Here is a 16,687-nt window from a genome sequence, read left to right on the forward strand (position 1 = left end):
GTACCACTGGTTTCACCCATCTGTAACTGCCTTGGAACCACCAGCTGTGGCTCTGAGCCTTGGCAGAGACGGTGGGCACTGAACTGAGGAAAGAGCTGCAGAAGCATCCATCACCACTGCCCCAGAGGAACAACAGGGTAAAATTCTTCAAACAAACACCTCATCTGCATTTACCCTCTGGGACAAGCTCTGAGAAGAGAATGAGGCAGCAAATATGTGGATGGTAAGATGACTGGCAAGGCTGTGTCCTCCCCAGCTGTCACCCAGGGATATTCAGTTGTGGAAGATGATTGAAGCAAGGCACTGGCAGTGGGATGCTCTGGACAGGTGACACATAGCAGGGAGTACAGGGAAGGGCTGAAAGGGGTCTGGTTTGCTTTTTCAAAACAAAAGCAAAGAGGTCTGCACTGTCAGAGGCCTTTTTCTGACTGGGGAACCAAAGCAGACAACTTCTTGCCTTTCATCAGTGCATGAAACCGGCAGACCTTGGAGTCAGTCGGTCTGACTGATCCTAAAGGGGAGGCGGTCAGGAACCCAAGAGGGACAGCAGCTTTGGTGGGCCAATCTAAGCATACAGTAAACAGCTCTGAGATAGAGACAGCTTCAGATGGATTGCTGGGGATACCCACAGACGGCCACGTTCTCATTTTGTCCTGGATCAGCTTTATTAAATCTTTACTAAGGCAACTATTTCTACCTGGCTTTCTAAAGGCATGAAAGCCACTCAGCAAATCCCCCTGCCTGGGTTGCGGATGCTGGGACCATGCGCACAGCTGCCTTCTGCTGCAGCAACATTTGTCCTTCTTCCCCAGGCTCTCAGGGCAGGATTGTTTTTATTAGATTTCTGATAATACCTGGCACTACAGAGAAATACAGACTTGCTGTCACAGTCTCAGAGCCTAAACCCTCATCATATGAATGAAAGACAAAAAAAGAAGCAACATGAATCACTGAGTGCCTGGAAAGTTCAGTGTGTCTATCACTTCATTTTCAAGGATGGCTTTGTTATTGCAAAACATGTGTAAAGAATCATATAGCAGCTCCATAATGCTGCTGTCACAGCAAATTCATTTACTGCAGAAGAGTGGAGGAAAACAGCAGAGTTATATACACTTGCAACCAAATCTGCTCCTGGTTATCACTTCTGCCTTAGCCAGAGCTGACATCCTGACTGCTAAGAATATTATCGGCACGACGACATGAAGAATATTGCTGTTGCACAGCCTGTTTACAGCTAGCTCCATGAGGAAGGCATTTTGTAAACAATGTGTTGGGACTATGACAGAATTAAATACAAATAACCTGAACTTTCCACTGACACCAATTTTAAGATTAAAATTCCTGAGTGCCAGCTCCCTCACACGGCTGTTGGCTGGGCAGTTCTCCCACTTCCCACTGAGCCCAGAGCCCCTTTGCCACCACTGACATCCTCGTGTGCAGCCAAAGAGCCCTGCAAAGCTGCCAATGCCACCAGCTTCCAGCTAAGGCCACACAGCAATGTTGTCCTGAGCCAAACCTGAATTCACATTGACAATAACAAAACTTGGAGCTCAGTCAATTAATATTGTTTTATGCTAAGCTTTCAATTCTTCATTGTTAGACCAAAGACCCTCAAGGACTAAGACACTAGCATTTCTGCACCAGCATTTCTTTCCCCCACAGAACTGGAAAGCACATCACCATTTCACAGGCACTAAGAGCTATACAACCATGGTGTTAGCAGCTAGGACCTCTGATACTCAAGAGTGCTAAGTGCTTGACAAAGCAGATTGTTTTTAAAATTATACTGCTTTGTAGGAAAAAAAGAAAAACAAACCAAAAACCCACAACCAAACAACAAACACCACAAATCCCCAAAGCCTGCTCACCCGTTTTCCACAGGTCAAAGTCAAATTATGACTGTCCCAGTGCAGTGGAGCCTGGATGACCCAGCTGACTGAACCAGGACAGGGTTCTGTGAGATAGCATCTTTTTACAAGTCAGAAAGAATGAGAAGCCCACAAGAAGTTAATCCAGCATTATTCATAAATTGTACCAGGATACAGATGGCTATTAGGGTAAACTCAAAGCTTCACAGAGAGTATTGCAAGGAGCAGATCTGCTCAGAGAGAAGTGGGTTCAGCTTCACGTTTTAAGTGAAGCAATGGGTGAGGCTCTCTGTGAACATCTCCCTTGTTCTGGAGAACACGGCAAGATTTCCTCTCTGCATTTGAGAGCATGTGTGGAGATCTGTGTTCATACTATGAGGCATTCAGAAGAGAACAAACACTCTCTGTATCCTGGTGGCAGTCTCTGCATGTTTTCTAAAACATTACTTTAATAAAAAGGTCAGGCCTATCACATGGTGTACAGTTCTGCAGCATTTATATACATGTTCTTAAATAAGCAAGGAAATAAAAGTGTCACCTCCCCTTAGTCCTCTTTGAACATACATTATGATGACAAGGCATCTCACCAGTCTCTGGTTATAAAATTATTATTTACATACAGAATCTGTTTATTCATTTAATTATCTCTTTAAAACCTGGATTTTACCAGCCAGATAAAAACCACTTGTTTACTGTATAAAATCCCAGTGGAATTTTGCCTCAGGACTGAGGTTGGACTCCTCAGACTTTCTCTGCTTTAATTTGTATGTAATTTTATAGTGCTAATTTCCCTGAAACTTGAGCGAAGCCAAGCCAATCAGATGCTTGTAAGAAATTAGTTATTCAAACTTCATAATTCATACACTTTTAACTGTGTTTAATTATTGAGAATGACAGGTTCTGTTGGAGAACAAAGCAATGAAAAGCAAGTCAAAAGTTACCAGAACTAAGTATAGGCTCTTAACTTAGCAAAAGACTCAGGAAATCATTATACAAATTCACTTATGATTACATTCTACTTGTCTTTAATTTTCACTGTTCAACATCAACATTAAACATTGTAAATGTAGGCAATATTTATATAAAATTAAATAACAATATTGGAAAAATAAATACACTTTTACATAAATACATAAATCCATACCGCTGAAAAGTTTCAGCTAATACTATACTCTTGTTTCAAAAGTGACCAAGAAAAATATGGTAGTGACACTCCATCACAACAGATGAAGTATGTACAGCTACAGGATGATGTTCACAACCGATGACAGAGCTAAAGCAAGTCCAGGTGATACCACACTAAGGAAAAAAGATTTGGACATTACTACCTACAGTAGTAGCACGAGGTAGACATACACGTGGAGTATTTTGCAGGAGGGACAAGAAGCCCTGTTGACCCCATAGATACACTTCAGTCTTCAAACAGCTCAGGGGTCCCCTACCTCCCTCAGAGCCAAAGGACACCTTGGTAATACGACTGAAAAATCAAGTCACTTTGTGAAAATGACTGGGGCTCAACTTTGCAGCCCCTTTCCCTGTGGGAAGGCAGGGGGCTGCGAGCCCTGAAGGCAGCTGGGAGGAGATGCCACAAGTAGGACAGGATGCTCCTGTCCTCTGCCTGTTTGCCTGCTCCCAGAAGATCAAGCAAGGATAACCCACAAAGGTTAGTAACATATAGTAGAGTCAAGGGAGTTTTTCCTGGGTGAAAAGTAAAATAACCCACAACCAAAAACAGAGGACTGCACTCTGCATTCCCAACATGGAGGAACAGATACAGCCCTGGAGCCTGCTCCTAAACAGATGTGAAGAGGCTGAATGGTAAAAGACACCAAATGCAACACAACTCAGTCCACAACTTTGGTTCTTGCAAATGGTCCAGCACAGGTGACAAAGGATGGCAGCAGCTCCCAGCTGGTAATTCTGCGGGGAGGCCACCGCACGCATGGCTAGCTCTGCTTAGCTCCTCTTTAGCACCAGCTATAACAGCGTACAAGTGACACACTAGCACCTCAAATGAAATATTTCAGACCGCTGTCCCTTGTACTGGTGAAGCACCATATTAACACCAGTTCAGCAGTTTTATGGATACTGCATAACTCACTGAGGTATGATCAAAATATTGAGCAGTGTTACTGCAAGCACCCGCAGAAACAAGAGCGCAGTTACGTTTGAGCAAGACAGCTTTGCAAAAAGTCACAATTAAGGAAGTCCAATGCATTACAAACAGGCCTCTGTTTTTCTTTTCCTATAAAGTGCTTTTGAGTCAGATTAATTTTTTTTTTTTTTAAATCTTCTTCAAATGTTTGTATAACAAAATACACAATAAAGGTCATTGTTTGTTTGAAGGCCACTCCAAAACAGGCAGGTCGGTTGTTTCCAGCATGCCAGAAGTGCCCAAGGCAGCACTCATCTTGGCACACAGGGGCTCCAGAGGCTCGGTGCTGAGCAGAAGATGCTGCTCTGGGTAGGGAGAATTTCAAAGTGTGGGATCCAAACCAGCATCCCAGGCCTGTGGTTCAGGTCTGTTCTGCCCTGACAAGAGCATCTCTGTAGCAGTCTCCTCCAGCGGCAAAGAAGCAGTGCAAGACAACTCGGCTCCAAACACTATTTCGTTATTAGAAACCTCTCAAGGTTTGAGGCCTTTTTTACCACCTTGCTAATCTCTTGCTGACTTAATGGTATCAGAACAAGCAATCAGAGATCAGGCCAGACAATAACTCTCCACAACCAGAGAGATACATGACAATAGCTATCAGGTGCCTTTGCACAGTACATCAAGCTCTATTATATATACAAGAGAATAGAAATAGAGCATGGATGTGAACGCACAAATGTTTCTACATAGCTGTGTGTGTGAGCAGGTAGGGACACATGCACACATCTTTACATGCTTAGATGCTCTTGGGAGCTGATGCAATCCAGTACAATTTTTTTCCCCTGTCATCTTGCTTTTGGCAGAGAACACATGACTGGAAAACCAGGAGGTGCACAGTGCAGTATGACCATTAAATATCAGAACAATTTAACTTCAATGGAAATGTACTGCTTAAATGCCAGGTTTAAATCCATATGCAAAGAACTCAGCCAGAACCCAGACTCATAATGCACAGCACTCGCACAGTGTAATAAAACGGATAAAGGTGGCTACTTAGCAGAAAGTGCCTTTTAAATTAAAGGCCTCGAGCTCCCCTAATGTAAGCCCTTCCTGAACAGGTGTTATTCTGAATATATTGTCAATAATCCTCTTTAAGTGCAGTTTTAAGACATGAAGCATTAGCACCTTGGTTTGAAGCAAATTAAATCTGTTGTTATGGGATATCCACGAAACGGTTCACAAAGAGAAAGAGTTTATGGCCGTACCGAGCTCCAAGGACCAGCACTCCAGGCAGCATCTCTAGGACAGTCCTGCACATTGCACTGCTCTCTGTCCGGTGGCTTGTCAAGGATTTCACAGCTCAGATCCGTAAACCTTTCTCCATTAGGGCGCTGGCACACCACCAGCCGTGTTCTTGTCCCTGCCCCACAAGGCTTCGTGCACTGGAAGTCAGCAGAGGACAGAGCAAATCACTGACTGGGCAGCAAAAATCCTGCCAACTGGTCACTCAGAGCACTAGCACCACTTGAGACTCAATGGCTGTTTCTGTTCCCAGCAAACTCCCTCCAACTAAATCCGCCCTAAATGATGCATAAGCCTCAGATGAGGCATCATCTGCTTCAGCTTCTCTTCCCAATGCTGCTTATGCTGCTCCACAATGATACTGCCAGACCCAACATGATTCAGGAGGTTAATCTCTCTAATTGCTTATCTCAGATGAATTTTCAGAAGGGAGAAGTGTTTTTATTAAACAAAAAAGGCTTTCAGTTATACCAGACTGCTCTTACAAAAAATTAATAAAAAGAATCTCAGTTTTGGTAGAATTTACATTTGCCTGAGTAGAAAATTTTCCCCAAGACAAATGGAAAGGAAAATACCACCCAGCAGTTGCGAGGGATCACTCATTTATCAGCGGCTGCCTTTCATGCTCCAGTCTTGCTAATAAATGTCACTGCGGCATGCCTTCCTTCTCCCATTTTTCAGCCATGCGGTAAGGAAAGCCTTCCCCTGCTCAGGGAGTGCAGAGGGAATGTCGCACTCACCTCTCCCCAGTTGCCATAAGCCCACTGAGGACAGGGGCCAGATTCGCATGATCTCTGCTCCATGGGTTTGCTTTTCTCGTCGCAGTTATTTGCGGTGTATCCATTTTCATCCTGGCACACCACGACCCGCCGCTGGAACCCCCCCGCACACGTGCTAGAGCACTGGAAGACACAATTGCCCATGGCTTTGTTCAGTCCAGGAATAATTTTGTACTCCCAGGTCCTTCCCAGTGCCTTGCACCGTGGGAACGCACCGCTAGACATGGAATACAGCTAACAGGCATTATTAACTTCAAACTCCAGTTATTACTAATAGCAGTGCAATGACCTAGGTGCTGACTAAGCAAAGAAAATAAACATGAGCCTAGTTTTAAGAAGGTGAGTAATCCCCACAGCCTTAATGCAGTGTTTGACATCCCATTTGTGCTTAATTCCCTTTAGGAACTTCTGTGATAAAGCACTGTAAACTGGTTGGGGTGAGAGGAGCTGGCATTAATGCTCTGCTATGCTTTGGCAACGGCTCTGCACAGCTGTAAATGTCCCAGGAGACAGCCAAGAAGCAGAGGTTGGCCTTTGCCTCATGGAAAACAATGCTGACAGCTTTCTGCCTAGAAAATTTGGAGATATGAGGTGTGAGAGGCTGAAAAGTGGTGCCTGCTCCCTGCCACAACACTTGCTCATGTGAGCAGAGAACGAGTAGCAGGAGGAAGGGTCTCTTTTTTCCCTGCTTGGTGACTAAGAAAACTCTGGATTAGCCCAGGAAGAAAACAAAGCAAAAGAGCAATAAGAAAACCAGGGCACTTACAGCACCCCAGGGGCCAATCCTCCACTGATTGCCTCCTGGTATATGTGCACGGTTTCGGTTCGGGCTGCCTCCAGGGTGCAATTTCAGGCGATGATCCGGATAGAGGAAAGGGTGGATGGGCCTGCCGTAGTCATGGCTGTTTGGATGACAAGGAGACATGGAGCAGTCTTGCTCGGTGGCAGGGAGGTCATCTGGATCACACTCACTCCTATCCACCAGCTGGTCACTGTAATTGATGCAGATCACTTGTCGCGTTGCCTTACCTTGACCACATGTCACCGAGCACTGTGTTAGAGCAAGAAAAGGAGACACAGTCACATTTCCAGCTTTGAGCACCAGACAGATACCTACTGCTGTAACAAACAGTGGAAAACCTTTATGCCCCCACTTATAAAAGGGCAAGCATGATAGATTAATGAAATACATTTCCAGTAATGAGGTCTCTAAGGCTCTCCTGCAAGAGACGGCATGATGCTTACAGAGCTCCACTCCAAGGCCTTCCACTGCCCGCACGGTGTCACGGTGCACATTTCCGTGGCTGACGGCTTGGGGAGGTGGAAACAAGCTGACTCATCAGCCACTGAGCCCTGGTCATCCCGACAGCTGACGTATCTCATCCGAGTACCCTTCCCGCAGGTTGCAGAGCACTAGGGAAGAGGAACAAGCACTCCGCTAGAAGGTTTCCTGATACATAGTACAAGGACTTCAGAACAATGGCTTCCAAGTGTCAAATGCACTTAAAAACATCACATTGTCTGCAGTGAAATAATCCTGAAAGTATTACAACACACACTTACCGGAGTCCAGGATCCAAATCTCCACTGCGTCCTGTGAGTGCCTGATATGGATCTTTTGGCTTCGGGACTATTTGGATGGGGAGGACATGCTGCTATTTCACAGTCCTGTACATGAAATACGTGAGGGAAAGGAGGGAAATAAAGAATTTGCAGATGTTTTAGTTAAACCACCTCCTCTTCAATGTAATTATGAACAACAGACATCTTGAAGATCTGTGATCTGCACACTTGTGTGTTGGCAGGCTTTCTCCTTTGCATCCTCTTGGTGAGTCAGCAAAACTTGGTATCAAGTCCCCAAGGGCTGCATAAGCAGAACCCTCAGTGGACTTTTGATTTATTAGGAACTCTACAACAGGAATCCCATAACCATGTGCCATCTCCATGCATTAAAAACAGATGGTTTGGAGGCAAAAGATGAAAGTTCAGTAAGAGAGCTCTGGAGCAAATGCACATCTGCAAAGCAGCAACTTTATCTCCCTTCAAAGCTCCCTTCCTTCAGCACAAGACCTGCCACCCACTTAATATGGGTCACGCTGCTGAGCTGATTGCAGCCCTTTGATTCCCTACAGCCCACCAGACCACCTATATCCATGTGCTGATCTTCACCACACAGTAAGCATGCAAGGTTTTGGGGACCAGCATGTCATTCATCTCAGTCTTTGTATGGTGACTAACAGGAGGGCTCTGGTCCTGTCTGTATCTCCTGGGAGGTCTGGTGACAGACATGATGAATAGCCACGACTTTACTGCATGAGCCTATGAGCAGTCATTGCCAAAAAGGAAATTAATACTGATCATCACTGCAAGGGAGTGAGCTGCTCATGACAAATGGCAGAAATGGTTTCCGCATTGCTGTGACTTTACTTCCACTGGGGATGTAGATGTGCAAGCCAAACGAAGGCTGATGACAAGTGGGTTTGTTACCTCTTAACTAGCGTGTGATTGCTCTCCATACATGGGAAAAGCAGCCCTCTCCTAGATGTTGTGGCCTTAATTCAACTCTGCTAGATGACAGATAGATGGTAATATTCTGGTTTACTCAAGTCCTTCAGACACCTTGGGGACATTCTCTGCTTGAAAGTGGAATTTACATGTTTGCTTCAAAGTACCAGTGAACATAGCATGAAAAGGCTCTTCAGCAAATTTCCAAAGGGTGTGCAACATTTCTCCATTTATTTGTCAAAGATGGAGAGAGGAGAGCATGATTTACCTGGGTATCTGTTGGTCTTGTTGCAGCATTACACTCATTATCATCCACCACTGACACATAGGTGCCCACAACACACTTCACTGCTCTCATCTGGTAGCCTTGGCCACAGGTTGTCGTGCACTGGGAGAGGACAGGGGGCACAAAGAAACACTGATGTGAGTAGCTGCTTCAGTATAGATCAGTCCAGCCTGTGTTTAGCTGTGTAGCATGAGCAGCAAAAATAAAACCCAGTTTCCCTTCTGGTTTCTCTCCACATCATGCATTTCAGCTTTAAATTAGGTCAAAGTTTTAACTCACTGTGCTCACCAGAGCTTCGCACGCTTCACTTGCTTCCTTGGGAATGAAGGTGCCAGCATTTAAATGATTTACTTTGCTACACACAGTAAATCATAGCTTGGTAGAACCTGCATCATACCCTTCTTTAGAACTTGCTGTTCATCCCCACAGTAGCACAAGCAGCTAATGAATAATTTCGCTGATGGGGAATAAGTCTGACTGGGACGACTGGTCTGGGTTTGTTGCTGTTTTCTTAAGTCAAGAGTTAAGAGTTTTGTGGAAAAGGAGGTGCCAGAACACTGTGGGAGAAATGAACCTGTATTTTAACAGGATAAAAAATTGCTCACCAACCCAGAAACTGGAAAACTCTAAAAGCAACAAAAGCTATTCAATGGGAGCAGCTTTTCTGTGGAAATTAGACTGTGTATTTACATGTCTAAATATGAATTTAGGAGTGCAACCTTGGAAACCTTTTTTTCTGAAAATCATGGCCAATTTAGTCTGACACAGATTTAGTTTAGCACTTAGGGCAGTTACTGTTATTGCAGCCTCTGCAAACAGAGAGCTGCTTTGGTCTGCAAATCAGTTAACACAGTTATGCCTCTGAATTGGGATGAAAGGATAGTGCCCAGCCTTGGCTTCCAGTACCCATGTCCCACTGGCTGGGACCCTCATGGTAGCTCTGCAGTACCTGGCCCCACGGCCCCACTTGCCACGAGGCACACTCCTGCTGCTGGCATGTCTGCACTGACTCTGGCTTTGTTTCAGGATCACAAAACCTGTCATTTAATCGATCTTCTCCAAACTGGCACCAGGTCTGGCGGTGTTTGTGCCCTTTTCCGCAGGTAACCAGGCACTGTGAGGAGGAAAGCACAAGGTCAGGCAATGCTTGGGTTGTGCTAGCAGCTCAGCACCTGCCCTAGTACTGAAAAATAAGTCCAGAGACCCATTGCAACCACTGCTTAAAAGCCAGGAGGCAGTTTTTAAGCTAATATCCACAAGTGCTGGAAAACACATGAGTGTCTTGCAACACAACAGGATTGCTCTCAGGAGCTGGTCCTGAGCAGAGCTGGAGCACAGAGATCACAGCCAGGCCACATGGGCAAAGCTAGACCACAAAGGTTCTTGAATTCTAGGAGCTGTGAAACGTAAGGCAAAGCCACAGCACTGCCAAGGATGCCAGCAGCAATGGGAGAAGTAAAGGTAAGAAACAGCAGGGAGAGATGTAAGCAAGACACTAGTATAGTGAAATGCTACTCTTCAGCTAGAGCTGCCAGGGCTTGAGAGGACAATCTCAAAGGAAAATGAGGGCATAAAGTATTTTTCTTCCCAACTGTGGAAAAGCTGGGGAGAAATTCATGCAGGGTTCGAGAGGTATTAAACCCCCACAGCTTTGCAAGGAGGGAAATGGCCACTACACCAGGAGGGACAAGGCCAGAGCCTTTGCTGCCTGTCTCCAAGCCTCTAGGTGCACAGACTTCAGGACACTTTCTACAGAAGGCATAGTGACCCCATGCCCCAGGGCACAAAGCAAACATGAAGGATGAGCAGCTCCTCAGGGTGAAGGACCAGCAGGACGAGCCCACTCTGGTGACCAACACCTACCTCGGACCAGTCACCAGTTTTCCATTGGGGGCAGGAGAAGTCACTGCACCGCTGCACTGTCAGCTTCTCCTGCTGACTGCACTTGCTGTCATCCAGGACATCGTTGTAGGTGTTCACACACATTGCTCGCCGCCGCCGTGTGCCCCCACCACAGGTCTTGGAGCACTGGGAAGGAGAGACACTGAGTAAGTACTATCTGCCACTCAGTTATGGGCCAAGAGCCCACTTATTTCCCACCCCCTCTTTGGAGTCAGAGCTGTGAAGAGACTGCAAAACACCTCCACAAGAACAATCTGTACTTTAAGTAACAGGCTGTTACCTTAAATATTCCTTTAAAAAGACAGTCTCGCTAAACTTAGTAAGATCTCATGGCAATGAGTTTCACAAATTCATTTTGGGTTATAATCCCATTATTACTTTTACAAGTGTTGCCTTTCAGTTCTCCCAAATGGCTGCTGCTCCTTCTCATTTTAGGAGAGATTAATTCCCTCTAACAAGCCAGTCCCCCTTCCCTGTGCCCTCCCTAGAACACCTCAGGCTCATCATTCTCTAAGTGCCAGGCCTGCATTCAGGAATTTTCTTGTTCATGGAAAAGCTAAAAAGTGTAGAGGAAACAAATTTCAGAAGTCCTCTGCTGAGGGTAATGTCCTCCCCAGCTCCTGGCAGTGGTGCTGCTTTTGATAGGAGAAGAAAGACAGCAGGACTTTGTGTAAGAAAGCCAGACCTTGGGATGCTTAAAAGCATAAATTAATTGCAGTTGAGTACCAGGCTGATTTGGACTAGACTGGAGTGTCCTTCAGAAAAAGCAACAGCAGCAGAATCACTGTGGCCAGCTTTTACATATTGCAGTGGTGTGGTCATTCCCCCTGTCAATCTGACCTTTATTTCTGTAAGCCTGCTAAAGTGATAACCATAAGTGGTGACTGTAATGGATGTACCTGGTCTTGTGGATTCAGAGGAGACAGATAACAACACAATAGTCAAGGGCTCATTTGAGCAATGGCTGCACCTAACCACAGTGCTGGTCAGTGTCTGCCTCAAGCCACATTTGGAATAAACTAACATCTGTGGTTGGTATGTAAATAAGACTGTAAGTCAATTACCGTACTCCATAAATATTGGACAGCTCCAGGGCCCTTTGAGCTATCCTGCATGGCAGCAGGCTGCACACCAGGATCTCCCCTTGAGCAAGGACATCTCTCAAGGTTAGTGTTCCAGGTTGAGAGTATAAAGGATTGATTTGGCAAATATAACCCTTTCAGCATAAACTGAAATATGAAATTAAGAATGGATGTAACTGCCCCTAAGTTCCATTTGGAAAGCAAGATGGTCCACTCTAAACTTCCTGACTCAGTGGGAGGTTCTCCCTGACAGCTGTCTGACCCTCTTCTCTATGCACTAAACAATCAAGTGTACCTCAGCATCAAACCTTGTTAAACCACTGTCTCATTTACTAGCAAACTTAAATCACTATTGCTGCTTCTCTATAACAAGTGAATTGTGTCACTCCATCCAGGACATGTCCACACTGTTTGCAAACTGACATATCCCTGTGCACCGCCAAGCATTCCTTACCTCTGTCCAGGCTGAGTATCGCCACCCTCCCACGTTACAGTCTCCAGTGCATTTCTCCCTCGTGCTCGGCTTGGGCTGGCTGCTGCAGAAGCGGTCATCGACCTTCTCTATCTTCGCCTCCAGCCTGCTGTACTTGGAGCAGTAGATCTCCAGGGTACGGTAGCCCAGCCCACACTGGGCTGTACACTCACTCTTCCTTGCGATGTGCCACCTGAGCCGAGGAGAGCAAACATCAGCTGTGGGGCTCTGGGACCCTGCAGGTAATGTGCTCAAACACATTTGACATAAGTAAAGAATATATGCTCCTCAGCTGGGAGTTTTGCCTTTTTGTAATATTATAGAATGCTTTGTGGCTTCCAAAACTCAGAGACAATTAACCCTTGATTATTGCATGGAAGGAACTGTCACCAGATCCCTCTTACAGGCCACAAAGCTACCCTTGCAGGACCATGCAGGGTGTTGAGCCTCGAGTCCAGTGGGCAGTGTTTTCAAGGCTTTCCATGCTACACTCTCCTGACCACTCTGGCTTCCAAAATCTAAAAACTCATAAATACAACATCAAAAAATGGTTTGCAGAGGCTTGAAAGGCACATGGCCGGATGACTACAGAATAGCCTCAGCTCTCCAAAGCTTGAGCAAAAGACTTGCTCCATGACACATGAGTCTGAGAGGTGTCAGTAGGGATTAGAAGTGTTTCCTCTCAGTGGAGTTTTCCACCCTGCTGTCTCCTTCCTGGGATGGGCAGCAGGGGCGGGTGCTGGTGGCCTTCTAAGACCCACCTGGGGATACACTTCTGCTTCACATCATCCCTGGCCCCAGCTCTGGCAAGAGTAGCTGGGCATAAGACCTGATCCAGGATGGTTTTTGGAGGCCCTGGAGTCAATAGAAGCTAGTTGCACCCCACACATTGGAGGGGTAGCTCCTGGGGAAGGAGGCAGTGATGTCCCCTGCAAGTCCTGGAGACCCCTGGGCTGTGCAGGAAGGGCAAAGCCCTGCTCCTTTGTCGAGAGAGCAAAATTCAGCACAGCTAGGAGAAGAATAAGATCAAGGGGATTTGGAGTCAATAGCTCCTGAATGGGGGGAGCCCTCACATCCCTGCCTGCTTTTCAAACTCCTGCGTTTGCCCTTCTCAAGTTTCCAACCTGTTGCAATGGCAACAGCTGTTACCGCGACAACCTGAGCTGCAGCCCCTACAGAGCCCCGGGTTTAGCACAGCCAGAATAACCCCTCGGGAAATGTAGCCATCTGAATTGCTTCACCAGCAGCCGTTTAATGCCACCATATTTAAGCTCCAGAAAGGAAAATGGATTGCTGTTTAAAGGAAAACGGGTTGTGATGATTTAGTCCATGCTCCATCAGTTCCAATCCTCAAGAACTGTCTGGAGACAGCCCCAAACCCACTCTACACTTGGGCTTATTCTTCGCTTTAAGCAAATGACGATAAATCCAAGGCTTAGTTACTCTTTCTCTCTGAGCATATTCCGCCCACCCTCCCCCCTCCCCCTGCCCTTCCTTTGCAGGCTGTTTGTAGGACGGTGCTGAGCAATTCTGATCAAGGCAAATGCAAATTTCAGGGACTGAGTTTCCCATGTTAGGTGATAATTATTTTTTGTTGTTTTTTAAGAGTTGGCACTAATTTAATCCAACAAGCTAAATGTGAACATGTAGAAAAGGGCCTCTCAAAACACAGCTGTTGGATGCCAGTCCCTCTTGGTTGAGAAGGAGGCAACTGCTAATGCTTTTCTTTTTTAAAGTCTAATACAAGCTGGTGAGAAAAGGAGTTATGGTGAGAGGTGAAAGGAAAGAGGAGTAAATGGTAAATATATGATGTAATGTATATACACAGCTGAGTAAAGTGCACCTTAATTCACATTCTGTGTTACAAGGCTCAGCGATGGGGTCAGGCTCGGGTATGTGATCACAGCGCTGGTCTGACACCGTGAGCTGATCTGACTCTCTGGTACACACAGGCTTCCTTCTCCGTTCTCCTACACAGAAAGAAAAAGGCACATTGAGCCACACAGGAAATCAACAAAATCACTTATTTCTGCTACTCTGTTTATAATAACAATGGTAAGACATTTAATTAAGCTTTTCAATCTCTTTCAGAAACAGGGAGGGCATTAAGACTATATAAGAAGAGCAGGAGTTTAATGCAGAAGAGATGGACACAGACAGAGCTGCAGCACCCCTGCAAGGATGTGTTTAGCAGGGTCAACACTGGTAGGCAGCAACGACTGGAAGTCAGATCCAAAACCAGACACTGATGCCTTTTGCAGCCTTAGGAAATGCCACAAAACCTCTTCTGCACTTGAACTTCCTCACCTGCAAACTAGGTTGCAATGCTTACCTGGCACCAAGGGACTGTAAAGGTGCCCTGCTCTGAAACTGAGGAGCAGCAGAGCAATGCTACACCTCGTATGATACTACAAGGAAACGGTCATGCTCATAATATGAGAATCTTGATGAGATCAAACAGGAATGGACTGCCCAGGAAGATGGTGGGGGTCAGCATCCCTAAAGGTGTTTAAGAAAAGCCTGGATGAGGCACTTAGTGTCATGGTCTAGTTGATTAGCTGTGGTTGGTTGATTGGTTGGACTTGATCTTGGAGGTCTCTTCCAACCTGGTTTGTTGATTCTGCGACTGCGCTGCCCAGATCTCAGACAAATCCAGGACAAAATGAAACTTTCCCATGCAACCCACCTTGGCAGAGCTTGCTGCAAGGCTGCCACGGGCCATATGCATTCCAGTAAAACTGCTGAGGCTTGTCCTCAATGGGAATATTAAACGTGTAACGAACATCAGGATTGTACAAATTGCCCACTGATAACACCTGAGAGGAGAAAAAAGATGCAGCAGAGTAAACCAACAGATTTCGCTGCCCCACTGTTTGCGGTCCAGTAATGCTGAGCAGACTTTCCAAACACACAACATATACTTCACCTGAAGTGTTATTTCTTGCTCAATCCGATCTGTAGAATTAATCCTTTCAATAGTATTATCCGATCCACTGTATTCGATCACAGCATTCCCAACTTTGATTTCCCTTTTAAACATACTGACGACAAAGTCTCCATTTAATATAAAGTCTCCTTGACTGTTAGATAAGGCTGCATAGGTGCAAAAAACAAGAACTAAAGACGTAGAATTAACTCATACGTACATAACAACATGGGTCACGCCCTCTCAGCGGTCATTTTCATTGGGGTGGGAGGAAAAAAACCCCTGGCACTCTCAAATAGAAAGGATGCAAAGAGAGCAGCAGAGCTCTTACAGACATTTTGTCTTCTCCTGTTGCCACTGGAGAGACTCAAAGCGAAGACTGAGTGCCTGAAGTTGTTGCTAAGTAGTTCACCCATTATCCAGGGTGGAGAGATACCCAAAGTGCACACTGGGCTGTCTGCAGTAGGCAGCATACTCAGTCTGTATCCCCTCATGTCCCACAGAAATAATCCTGCTCAAATTTTTGTGCTAGTCATGAGGATAGGGTGGCTTCCCTGTTGTTTACAGGCATATTCTTAGGGTAAATGTATGTACTGTAATTAGCCAAACATAATTTTGTAGCAGATAATTACAGTGAGTTTGGTCAGTATCTCCCCCTGTCTCTCCTTTGCCCTCCTCCCCCCCCCACTTTTTATTATTCCAAATCTTAAGGTATGTCAAAGCACTGAAGGCTTAAAGCCTAAATGCTTTATAAGAGGAACAGTTTCCTGAAAACAGCAGTCTGCTGCACAACTTCACACTAATGCGATTATGTAGCTAATTTCCTAAGTTAGTTTCCCCACCATTTCACCCATCACAGCTACATTACTACAAAGCCTCTGTACTGAAAAATCTAAACTTAACACCAAAACACTGAAGGGGGAAGTTTTTGCACTGAATGAGGAAAGATAACAAAACGAAACACTGCTTGGCAGCAAACAGACATAGATGGAGTAAAACTCACAAAGCAGATGCTACACTCAACCAAATTCCACACTTTGGAGGCTTTAATATCATTAGGCGGTACTAAAACTCATTAAAGGATTCCTCACCATTTACTGTGTCTCCTACAACAGTAGGTACACACCTTGGACTTGATGACAACATCAAATTCCTCCTAAATTGTTAAGCAACTACAAGGTTCACAGTACTAAGGGCCCGAGATTACACACTCAGTGAGCTGCAAAATAAGTGGACACATGCACACTTCTCATTTGCTTCCAGTCAGGCCTAATGTGAAGAGATGCTTTCCCAGCAATATTAAAGCAACATTAAAGAAGATTTGACTTCATTGCTTCCTAAGAAGATTAAAGGCCCTCCATGAAGAGCTGAGAAGTTATTTGGGGCTCTTTCTGGGGTGAACCAGTTTTAATAGGCATGACATGGGGATGGTTGCTTTTCTATAAAAGAGAAATAATGAAACGTGTCACT

At 45.4% G+C, this 16,687-nt stretch overlaps 1 protein-coding gene across 6 annotated transcripts in view; it reads right to left on the reverse strand.

The window, feature by feature from the left end:
- The window catches only part of ADAMTS9 (ADAM metallopeptidase with thrombospondin type 1 motif 9), a 91,333-nt gene that overhangs the window by 36,845 nt on the left and 37,801 nt on the right, over window positions 1–16,687 (reverse strand). For all 6 annotated transcript variants that reach the window (XM_068154279.1, XM_068154280.1, XM_068154278.1 and 3 more), the window contains exons 17-28: window positions 15,218–15,384; window positions 14,978–15,107; window positions 14,135–14,261; window positions 12,274–12,484; window positions 10,699–10,863; window positions 9,785–9,949; window positions 8,818–8,937; window positions 7,608–7,712; window positions 7,290–7,457; window positions 6,811–7,095; window positions 6,006–6,167; window positions 5,229–5,405 (exon numbers count right to left, since the gene is read on the reverse strand). In XM_068154279.1, the coding sequence (XP_068010380.1) occupies window positions 5,229–5,405; window positions 6,006–6,167; window positions 6,811–7,095; window positions 7,290–7,457; window positions 7,608–7,712; window positions 8,818–8,937; window positions 9,785–9,949; window positions 10,699–10,863; window positions 12,274–12,484; window positions 14,135–14,261; window positions 14,978–15,107; window positions 15,218–15,384 (1,982 nt within the window). The remainder of the gene's footprint in view (window positions 1–5,228; window positions 5,406–6,005; window positions 6,168–6,810; window positions 7,096–7,289; window positions 7,458–7,607; window positions 7,713–8,817; window positions 8,938–9,784; window positions 9,950–10,698; window positions 10,864–12,273; window positions 12,485–14,134; window positions 14,262–14,977; window positions 15,108–15,217; window positions 15,385–16,687) is intronic.

Source organism: Melanerpes formicivorus, unplaced genomic scaffold, assembly GCF_026170545.1.
Source record: "Melanerpes formicivorus ecotype bairdi unplaced genomic scaffold, bMelFor1.0.p_v2 SCAF_28, whole genome shotgun sequence".
Taxonomy (NCBI): domain Eukaryota; kingdom Metazoa; phylum Chordata; class Aves; order Piciformes; family Picidae; genus Melanerpes; species Melanerpes formicivorus.